At 32.6% G+C, this 11,461-nt stretch overlaps 1 protein-coding gene across 1 annotated transcript; it reads right to left on the minus strand.

Annotated features, from left to right (window-relative positions):
• Positions 1 to 886: 886 nt before the first annotated feature.
• LOC117907953 lies at positions 887 to 5,334 on the minus strand. The gene is made up of 5 exons (XM_034821642.1): positions 4,925 to 5,334; positions 4,713 to 4,840; positions 4,490 to 4,602; positions 1,774 to 1,959; positions 887 to 1,125 (listed from the first exon to the last, which is right to left on the minus strand). Exons 1-5 carry the CDS (start codon positions 5,248 to 5,250, stop codon positions 1,096 to 1,098), a joined length of 783 nt encoding a protein of 260 aa, XP_034677533.1. The 5' UTR covers positions 5,251 to 5,334; the 3' UTR covers positions 887 to 1,095.
• Positions 5,335 to 11,461: the final 6,127 nt, after the last annotated feature.

The following is an 11,461-nucleotide window of genomic DNA, read 5'->3' on the forward strand; positions in this document are numbered from 1 at the left end:
AAACATTACAAACAAAGCTCTGCAAGCACCATTTCTGAATCTGAAACTCAAACCAACTTTACCCCTAAAACAACATAAGATATTGAAGATCCAATCAATACTACCTTCCCACTAAGACTGAAGTGATCAAACACAGTAGATTTGCCTTTTCCAATAATATAATTTACTTTTAAAGTCGAACAAATTAGCAACCAGCACCTAGACCACATGGTCATATCTGAAGACATAAATTAGCCATAGAACAGGAAGTATACCAAAAATTTGAATGGCAATAATTAATAAATGATCTATGACAAAGAAAATTTTTTTTATCACTTATAACTTGACTGCAGAGAGGAGAAGCCACAAAGAAAAAAGGGTTCAGACAACTACAGTTTTAGAAATAGCAGACACCATGTTTTGCACTGAGATGTTCATGCACTGTAGGTGGAGCCCAAGAAGTAAATACTGGTGTGAATACACTGAAATATCATATAATGCCATGGAGAAATTAAAACACAGCTTGGTTTCACTTTTCCCAGAGAAGTTAGTTAATATCTTTCCAAATTTCATGTCCCATGAGCAACTCAGGTGAACCACAACCTCATGCCTGTGAGGAGTTTAACACCCCTGTTGCAGGGCAAGATTTAACAGACAATCTACTATTCATTTTTTATCATATACTTTCCCATATTGGGAACTCTTCTCTTGTTTGTTTCTTAAAACATTGGGAGAGGATAGGTTAATTTCAAAATGATTTCACTTAAATTGATCTAAGATTGCCGCATGGGCTCAGGAAATTAGAGTTATTTATAAAGATAAATGCATCAGAGATGAATTATCAAAGTTAAGATTAACCTACAATTCTATGTAATTTAGATTACAATACCAGAAAAGAGAAAAACGGTAAGAGTTCAAAGCCAGTACTCTGTATTGAGATTCAAGAGATCAAAATTAATATGTGAAAAAAAATTACCAAGATTTCACTCAACAGTTATGATAACAGGCTAATAGCTGATACATACAAGGAGTAACCAAATATAAAAACTTGGAACATTGATGGCTGGATAAAGAATTGACATAAAGGTACAAGCACGCAGGAAATGATTATCATCTTCACCATCTCCGTACTAATGATGTGAGCAACTGCAACAATAAACAAAGCTGCATAAGGGTAATGCCGACTCCTAAGAGCCATGACATAGACAGACACATGCTGCCTAGGTCCACTCAATATAATTTGTACTTAGGATTTAGCATAATAAAAGATAGTAAATATTGACAGCTACTTGGAGGTATCATCCATGGTCTTAAATTTCAAAATGAAAAATGTAGAAAATGGAAGGGATCCAATATGTTCTTCACAAGTATTCATCTTTTTTTTCCATACCGCTGCATTCATATGCTAAAGTAGAAGAGAATAAAATTTTGAACAACTTAGTTGGAGTCAGAATAATTGTTATAAGATCATAATATAAATTTCTTCCCCATGCATATCACCAACCAAACAGAAAATAAATTAAAGATGAGCATTATGCATTTTTATGAGGAGCACAGAATGAAGGTGCTCTAAAATTGCAGATGCTGAATGCTTCCAATTCCTAGAGCAAGGTTCTGAAGTTCAAGGAAGCTGTTACAATCAGCTGGAAATGATAATTTTCCAAGTTCATTCATCATAAAAAGGAAAACAAAAAACAAAAATCAGTGGAAGAATGCTAGGTTGAGGGTGAAAAGCTAGGTTTTTCCCTTTTTCCCCTCTTTTGGATTTGTGATTAAGAAAAGCAAATTTCATACCTCAAAAAGCTCAAATGGGCTGCCACGCCGATATTCATCATTTTTCTTGCTCTTATCATTAGGGAAAATGCTGAACAATAGTGCTCTCCATCCAATAAGTAAGAAACCAGTGCTTCCCATGGTCACTAAGATAAAATTAGATGAAGGAATATGGCCTGATGTTGCTGCCCTTATAATTAATCCTAACTGCCAAGAAAGAGAAATGGAAAAATCAGAGTTGAGAGATGACCATACCTGAACAAATTGTTGGAGGGATAGAAAATTGAGATTGATGCACTAAAGCAATCAACAATTATAAAAACTAAATAAAAATAAAGATATGCTGTGAAGAAATGTGTTCTGACTTATAATGGCAGTGTAGATAGAAGAATTTATAGGTCCTAATTCCATGTATTTCTCAGCTACATGTCCCTTTATTCAAACCACCTTTTTAGGTTCATGTATTCCGTGCTCTAACTTCACCACATCTTGGAATATCAATGTTAAGATAGTGCTCCCAATTAACCATTTTCTCCAATGTAATTAGGACACTGACATAGCAGTCATCACTTTATGCAGATAAAAAGTGCTCAACACAACAAAATCGAAACAAAATGGAATGAAGCACAAGGGTGGGAGTTTGAAACAGTGTCAGACATGGACAATTCTCAACGTTATCCAGGTCAAATGAATTTTCTCATTACTCTTAGGGGTGCAACTCAGAGCAGGTTGGGTCAGGATGATAATAAACCCAAACTTAACCCCAAGAAAAAATCACATCTGGCTAAATCCAAACCCTTTATCCCAAACTCAGGTTGAATCAGGCTAAGCTCAGGTTGGAGAAAAATGTATGGTAACGGCTTGGGTTGGGAGGGTAACGTGGATTAGTTATGTCAAAATTTCAGTTGTGTTGGTTGAGTAGCATAGATTGCACCCAAATAAGATAACATGTTTTGAGTATTAATTAAATTCTCAAAGTTAATTAAAGTTTATATATCAATAGTTAAATAATATAGTATAAACTTATATAAATATAAAATAAAATATATTCTCCAATTAAAATTATTAAATACTCAATTCAAGTTCCGGTTGCCTAATGTTTCAACACGAATTCAATTCAAGTTAGCTTTTTTTGCCAAAACCTAACCCAAATTGCAAAAAGAGTTGCCCAAGCCTGCCCAAAAATCAGGTTGGGTTGGGTTGAACACATCATTGTTACACCCCCAACTTCTCTCATCTATGCTCCCACTCGCTTTTGCTCCTTTTCATTCTTCATTCACGTTTAAGTACAACTTCATGACAGGGAATGACATCAAATATCCACAATAAAAAGGCCCATAAACAACTGGCCTGTGTAATCTCCAGGCCCTATCTGAACGACAATCAGGTTGCCCAGGAAAGCCAATAAAGCCCCCATATCAATTCCATACAACTTACCAAATGCCTGATTAGGCCCCATATGCTTTATTCCTGTGATGTCATTCAAATCTGGACTCAATCCACAAGTAATAGAAAATTGAACATGACAAAAGTCACAAAACACCATATTTTTCACAACAGGTGGATGCAAGCGTCCTCTGGAACCATCCAAATTTAGATTTTAGCCATTCAATTGGATGTTGCCAGGCATAGTATTAGTGAGACTATTAATACGGGTGGAAGCCACCCATCACAATTTGGTAATTTGCAGCACGAGCCTGGTGAGATTGTTCTGCATCAAATTCCTTCGCTGATTCCTATGCACTTAGACATCTAGGATGGCATTTGTACTGTAGGTAGGTCATCTCACCCTCAAATCCTATTAACAATGATTGTTTTAAGAATCCCATTCAATGCTGAAATGTAATCAAAACCTTTAAAGTAACCAAAATATTAGAAATAATTGGAAAAATGCTTGAAGTTCATCTGAGATGATTGGGATTTGTGCAATCTGAACCAATCACAATACCTCAAGATGTCTTCAACAAGATACGAGTTTCCATGAGTTGAATAGGCTAAAAGAAGAAAACAATGTTGACAGTGACAAAACTTATAAGAAGACATTTAAAACCCAACATATCAACCAAGCATGCATCTTGTAGCAAACAGATGCAAAATAACAATTCAAGGACCAACAACACCATCATAAACTCCACAAATATGCCCTAGAATTTATGAAGAAGCTAATATTGAATAACCACATTCTTCTAAGTTTCTAAACAGCAAGAAGCCCCAGAGATCCTTGTCAAGGATCGCATTTTTGGGATCAATGAAGAACCAAAAAATTGTGGAGAATGCAGCACTAGAACAGAATCCCCTTCTGTAATTGTACTACCATGAATGTGAAATTTCTATTCCCTCTTGGACTGAGAGAAAATTTCACCCAATCCTATTGTTTAACATATACTATCCTTTTAATCCCCACGGCAAATTTGACAGATTAAATTATTTGTTATATTTTACAAACAATAAAAGGATCAGCAGAGCAACCAAAAGCACGCCTAAAAGACCCATAAAACCTCAATAACCCCAAAAGCAAACTGTTTTGGTAGGTCCAAACCAAAAGATCATTCACTCAATAATTAAGAGTCAGCAAAATGAATTGCAATTTTAAACATTACTTTAGAGAGCTCATGTTCCTAACATCATTGTGTTGCTCCCATAAGACCCAACAATCCATTTCAATGCACAATCAAACCCTCCAGAAGGTAGTTAAATTTCAAGAAGAGAAATAAAATCACAGAGAATTTAAGCTTACAGGAATGCCCAAAGCCCATGATTTGGCAGCAGCAAGTACAGCCTTAGACAGACCATTCATGCCACGACCATCATCGCCATAACCTCCGAGAAAGTAAGCACTCAGAGTCCATCCTATCAACTCACCAGGATAACATTTATCATATAATAACCAGCTTCCACACTTTCCATATGTATTCACAATGGATTATGAAAAAAGAAAGAAGAAAGGATAATAAATATACCTGCAATAAAAGGGTCAGCTGTACGCAGAGTTTCGAAGTCAATGACAGAGAACCCATGGCTGAATCTTCCAATTGCAGAGAACAAAATTAACGCCAACACATCCCCGCCGGCTAGCAGGGCCACTCGACTGATACACACGGAATTAAACACGTGAATTATTGACATATAGAAATACCTGGACATAAAGAAAGAGCTTGAATTAGCCACCCACCCCCACTTCTCCAGACGCGACGCAGTAGCATTGGGTTTCTCGAATTGAATGACGCCTTCCAGAGGAAGGCTTTCCTGACCCACGAAAACAGTTGGGTCATTATTGAGGGGAAGTGAAGGGTTAGAATCGGAAGGAATCTGTTTGGCTGCAGGAGTGGAATCGAGGCCGCCATCTGCCTTTGCCAGTGTGATATGAAGGGTTCTTCTAGAGCTCTTGCGGTTAGAGAAGAGGGTTGGTTTTGGCTTTGAGAATTTGGGAGGGGGGGAAAACGAACAACACGCCCTCCCTGATAGACCCCCGCTTGCTGCTTGGCTCACCAGAAGCATTATCTCTGAATTTTGCTTGTCCCCGAAAATACCATCTGATAGGGTTGGCCCGTCGGTGATTTGAGGCCTTCAAAATTTTCAAGTTTCACAAACCTCGAAGATGCCCCTAAATTCAATTCATTATCTTTCTTCTTCAATTTAATTATTATTTTTTCCTCTGTGCTGTTTTGACTCCTTTAGTTTTTTTATTTAAAAAAAAAAATCATGAGTATGCCACAAAATATTAAAAATACGCATTTCACATTTTTATTTAAAATTTATTTAATGATAATGTTAATAAACATTTTTAAATATTATAAATATTTTTGTTGTAGTATGTGGCTCATATTTAAGCGAAAGACATATGGAGAAAAATTGACAAATGTAGGAGCAAAGCGGAGTGGAGCGACGACATTTGTAATTCAGGTTTGTATTTCTATTATTGTGGGCGAACAATAGACTGGGGGTGTTGGGCACGACTCAAGAGTATTTTTGGAATTCCATTATCAAATGGTTAGTATAAATACCATTTTATGTAATCCTAATTTTAACATAGTGAAAATCATCTTCCTTATTCTCGTAAATATATGCAATTAGTCGAACTACATTAAATTTGTGTGTTCTTCTTTCTCGTTTTTCTTTTATTTTTACCATAAATCGTTGTACAGAATTCAATACATTTTCTAGAATGACAATCAAATATGCTTTTTAATGGTATTCATCATCCTGTAGAGTACGGGGCCACGATCAACCCGTTTAGAGGCGAGTGGAAAGTTTTTAATGCTAAAAATATTAGGTTAGCAGCCTTCTGCTATCCTCCAAACCTAATAAATATGAAGACTTACTTCAACTCATCTTGACATAATTTTAAACTGGATAACTCAACCTGGTGGTTGGCATGGTTGATTTAAGGCACAAGGGTGTGCTGACTGCTTTATTTTCTCAGTTTTTGAATCAACAACGTTGATGGATTCCACGTGTTTGGAGAAAACTCGATTCTCAACTTTGCTTCGAAATAATCTTGTCCCTTCCTCATACAGCGTACATTTGAATTAGCATGCCCTCCCTTTTGTTGAAATTATTTAATTGTTGAATTGTTCTAGCCATATTTCCTTCATTCTCATGGAGTCCATTTAAAGGATGCCTTATGATTTTTGTAATGTATGTCGATTGAAGTAAAAGCTCCATTTGAAAAAACGTTTAGTACGAAAGTTCAAATAAAATTTTGTTTTTTCTAAATTTTTTATCTCAATTTTTTTCAAATGGTTTATTATTCTTGTGAATGCTTTAAAAGTTCTAATAGAATTTAAATAATCAACATATATTGTAATAATTATAAATTTGGTTTTTTTATTCATTATTGAAAATGCATAGGCATATAAGATCATTCATGTTCCTTTCTTTTAATATGCATAGGTTGATCTTACTTCAATCCATTCAAGAATCATTGTAACTTATAAGTACATGTTTAGAGAGTTTCCATTATTTGATTTCGACAGTATAAACCCTTTAGAGAATTATTTAGAATTATTTATTTTAGACATTTTAAATCCTTCATAAAACTATTTGTTTTAACCATTTTTAAATTATTCAAAGAATTATTGTTTTCAAACATTTTAGGTCTTTTGGGGAATTTAGCATATCTATGGAGCCATGTGGATATATTTTAGTTATATCATAAAGTATAGATCAAGTCGTTCATAAACTATTAATCATATAATTAAATCATCAAGACAGTTGATAGAAGATTTGTACATGAAACCTTATGTCACTAATTAGGTTTTATATCTTATGATATTATTTTTTTTCATCACGCTTTCATACAAATACTCATTTGTACATAACATGTTTTGTGTTTTTAAGCATTTGGACTACAAATCCAAATATTTCTCGTTTTATTAACAAGTTTAACTTTACATGCATAACATCTTTCCATTTATAATCAATCATTTCTATGTTGACATTATTTCATATTTTGTAATTTAGGATCTCTATCAAATTCTTATGATGTCAATGTCACTTGAAAAGTCAAAATATTATTAATAATATTATTATTTTGATCTCATTTTATATGTACATAATTTATTAAGATCTCACAATATTCAAATATATGTGTCTTTTTAGGAGATACTCCTTCAATTTGTATCTCTTAAGGTAAAAGCATTTTTTGTTCAATATACCCTTCTTCAAGGACTATTTATTTTATTTGTGCCTCATTGGGGCAGTAGGTTCATCATTTGTAGACTGGTTAATCATTTTATGACATTTTCAAGAGTGTTAGTTTTTCCTTATGTTCTCATTTTTCAAGAAATGACATCTTTTGAGTTGATAAATCTACCATGCTTAAAACGTATCTTAAATTCATTTGTTAATTACCTTACATGGATATCAATTCATACTAAAATATTTGCACTCGATATATATAACTTTATCACTTTCTTTATTTCAATGAATACATTTAGTAAGTAGTTTGCCAGATTTTGCACATAAATGAACCTTTGAACTTCTAATTCTCGTTGATTTGTCTAAGAATTAAGATGAGATAAAGTTGATGCATCCCAAGCAATTTCTCATTATTCTTTTGAAATCAACTTTTCTCACCCCAAATGGCGGGAAAATAGATTCATCAAACTGACAATTTGTAAAGCAAGCCGTAGAAACATCAATTGTCAAGAGTTCAAGATACCTTATGATAGATCAAGAATAAAAAATTTACATACATCTCAAGTCTTCATTAAAAAAACTCATTTTAATGTGTTGTATGATGCAATTGGTACATACACCACACAATTGGAGATTCATAAATGAGAGACATTTAATTATTTTGCAAATATGAGTTGTAAAAAGGAGTATTGATGGTAAGTTATAGGTCAAATATAAACTAAAGTTCTAACATGCATAATAGCATGTCCTTAAACAAAAATGAGAAAATTGGTTTTCATTAGTAAAGGTCGAGCAATTAATTAGAGGCGTTTAAAGAAGGATTCTATCAAACCATTCTAGGTATGAGCATGATCAACAAGATGTTGAATATTAATCACAATTGACATACAATAGTCGATGAATGTTTGAAAAATAAATTCAGTAGTATTATCAATATGTATTGTCTTGATCGAATAATCAATAAATTGTGTTCATAATCTTATTATTTGTATAAGACACTTAACACAAACGATATTACATGTATAAATGAGACAAACGCCTAACCACTTAGTAGAGAAATCTATTAACATCATAAAATAATATAATGGTTCACGTAGTGGATAGATATGCCCACATATATCATCGTATATTCTTTCTAAAAAATTATGAGAACTTATATATGACTTAAGTAAAAAATTGTATAATTATCAATTTGCCTTGTAAATAAGCCGCATGTGAATATTCATTGGGTAAAAAAAAAAAATTGTTCTTTAATAGATGTCTATGTGAGTGTTCTATTATTTGACTCATCATTGAAGACCCTAGGTAACCTAACTAATCAAGCCAACACATAAAAAAAAATTAGATCGCTAATTTTTTTATTTACAACAACATATGACTCTGTAGGTTTTATGATTATATGATACAACTTAAAGAAAAAAACAATGAGCTTATCCCTTATAAGCTTTTGTTTAGGAATAATAGAAGTCATATAAATACATTCTATATCGCTTTATCACATTTTCAATCAAATAGTCATTTTTACGGGTATATTTAAAATTGAGCAAATCTCTTCCCGATATAATATAAAACATCGTTTATATAAAGTATTGTTCGATTTGGTAGCATAATATTTGCTCTTTAGGATCCTTCAATCAAGTTTGTAGTACCTGATATGGTACCAACATTAACATTTACTAATGTTAATTTGAAAAAATAGCTTTTATCTCAAATAATTATGTGAACGCATAATTTATGAAATACATATCTTCCTCATTCACCTTGAAATAACAAATGCAATTTTATATAAGAATAATATTTGACAAAAACAAACACATGATAAATAAAGATACTAAATATAATGACAATATACGATGTATCTTCAATTAATAAGAATATTTTCATCATTTGCTCACTAAAACATTTAAAGAAATCAAAATATAACAAAGTATGTTAAGATCTAATTTATCACTATGAGTGAAAATCATTTTCATCTCTTCCACTTTTACGTTTAATGATACTTTGTAAAAATTGACTAAAAATTTAGACATATGATAAGTACACAAACAATACTTTTTCTTACCACACCCATAATAACACCCATAATAATTATCATTATTGTTTAACTTCTAGTGAAATTGTATGGTTTATTTTGTTATGTCAACTTTCAATTTGGTATTAATAATCAAAGAAGGAGATTTGTATTCGCCTATATGAATAACATTATTATGCATTAACGACCCTAAGTTTAAGATCAAAAGATTACATTCAAAGCAATATGTATTGGTAATGGATTATGGAATGAAAATAGACAAAATGCAAAGTTGTAAAGAATAATAAAGAGTATACCCCATATATATAGAGGAGAGGAGAATTGAGAAAATTAGAACTTTTCTTGCTCCTTTATACAAGAGAAAGGAAGTCATTTATAAGCTTTACAAATGATTTCCATTTAATACTCATCTTTAAAATGAGTATATGATAAACTTACTTCTTATTCTATCTTATGTTTTTAGATTATAAAACCCATTATTTATCTATTTTAGAATATTGTTAGTTCTTTCTCTTCCATCTCACACTCTAACAAAGACGCCATTAGAATTTGATACATTTTTAAAATGAGTATATGACAAACTTACTTCTTATTCTATCCCATGTTTTCATATTATAAAACCCATTATTAATCTATTTTAGAATATTGTTAGTCCTTTCTCCTCAATCTCACACTCTAACAAAGACGCCATTAGAATTTGATACATCTTTAATATAAGTATATGACAAACTTACTTCTTATTCTATCTTATGTTTTCAGATTATAAAACCCGTTATTTATTTATTTTAGAATATTGTTGGTCCTTTCTCTTCCGTCTCACACTCTAACAAAGACGCCATTAGAATTTGATACATCTTTAAAATGAGTATATGACAAACTTCTTATTCTATCTTATGTTTTCAGATTATAAAACCCGTTATTTATCTATTTTATAATATTGTTAGTCCCTTCTCTTCCATCTTACACTCTAACAAAGACGCCATTAGAATTTGATACATGCAGACAACAATTATCAATATACACATCTGATACTTGGGCCTCACTTACATGAAAGTTCCAGCCTTATAAGCTGGACCTCAAACATGGCCTCGCCCAGAAAATTAGAGGACTGCGTTGTTATCCGATGGCTCCACAAGGTCTCGAAAAGAAAAAAAGAAATTGAAGGTTGAAAGAGCTCAAAATGGAAGCTTAACGTTTGTTTAGGAAATGTTTTTCTTGAAAAAATAGTTTTTGAAAGCATTTTTTTTTTTTTTTCAAAATAAACTCTGGAATGTTCTCAACCTATTTGTTTTCTTCATCTTTCTAAATATTTCTTAAAAATAACCTTATATAGGAAGTGAAAAACCACTACAGCATCATGAGATAGACAGAGCCCAAAAGTGGAAGCCCCCTTCACCGCTTCGTATATTACATAGAAACCACTCCACATGTATGCCATGTATGGCAAGTATCGAAAGAGCATTTCCACATAACTGTCTTGCTTGCAGAGCATGACTTTTTTCCTAAAATTTCCAGTAACTGAAAGAAAATGTCCAAAAGCTGCATTGATTCTAACAAGAAAAAGGAAGATGGCAGCTGAGCAAAAAAAGACTCCATAGCTGCTGTTCAGGAACCGAGAGCTAAACTTTTAAGCCACCCTTTATCAGCAAGATAATACATACACCGCAAATACCATTCAATATGGATGCACATTACTTTGGTTAAAATGAGATGAGGACTATAACAACAAATCCACTAAGGATTTGTGTACACAATCTTCAAGAGCATCATACTAAGGATTTGAGAGCATAATTTTATATAGATTAGTCACCACTCATGACAGCAACTGCATTTGAGCAGAACAAATGTCAATAAAGCCATATAAATTCTCCTAGTAAAGGTAGAGGGGAGAATTTTATACCTCCAAAGTATATGATCAATCTATTCATTTGGCTAGCCAATCAAACAAAAGTACGTGAGAGGAATATAAACGGGGGACCATACTCACCATTCTCTTACACTAGACTCTCTAAATTGCTTCCCACATAAGACACAACA

Source organism: Vitis riparia, chromosome 18 (genome assembly GCF_004353265.1).
Source record: "Vitis riparia cultivar Riparia Gloire de Montpellier isolate 1030 chromosome 18, EGFV_Vit.rip_1.0, whole genome shotgun sequence".
Lineage (NCBI taxonomy): Eukaryota > Viridiplantae > Streptophyta > Magnoliopsida > Vitales > Vitaceae > Vitis > Vitis riparia.

Coding starts and splice junctions, on each gene's coding strand:
- LOC117907953 (XM_034821642.1), bottom strand. CDS start 5,250: ATGCTTCTGGTGAGCCAAGCAGCAAGCGGGGGTCTATCAGGGAGGGCG. Junction 1,960..4,489: donor CATGGGCTTTGGGCATTCCT/GTAAGCTTAAAT, acceptor CTTTCTTGGCAG/TTAGGATTAATTATAAGGGC. Junction 1,126..1,773: donor GCCCATTTGAGCTTTTTGAG/GTATGAAATTTG, acceptor TTATTGTTGCAG/TTGCTCACATCATTAGTACG.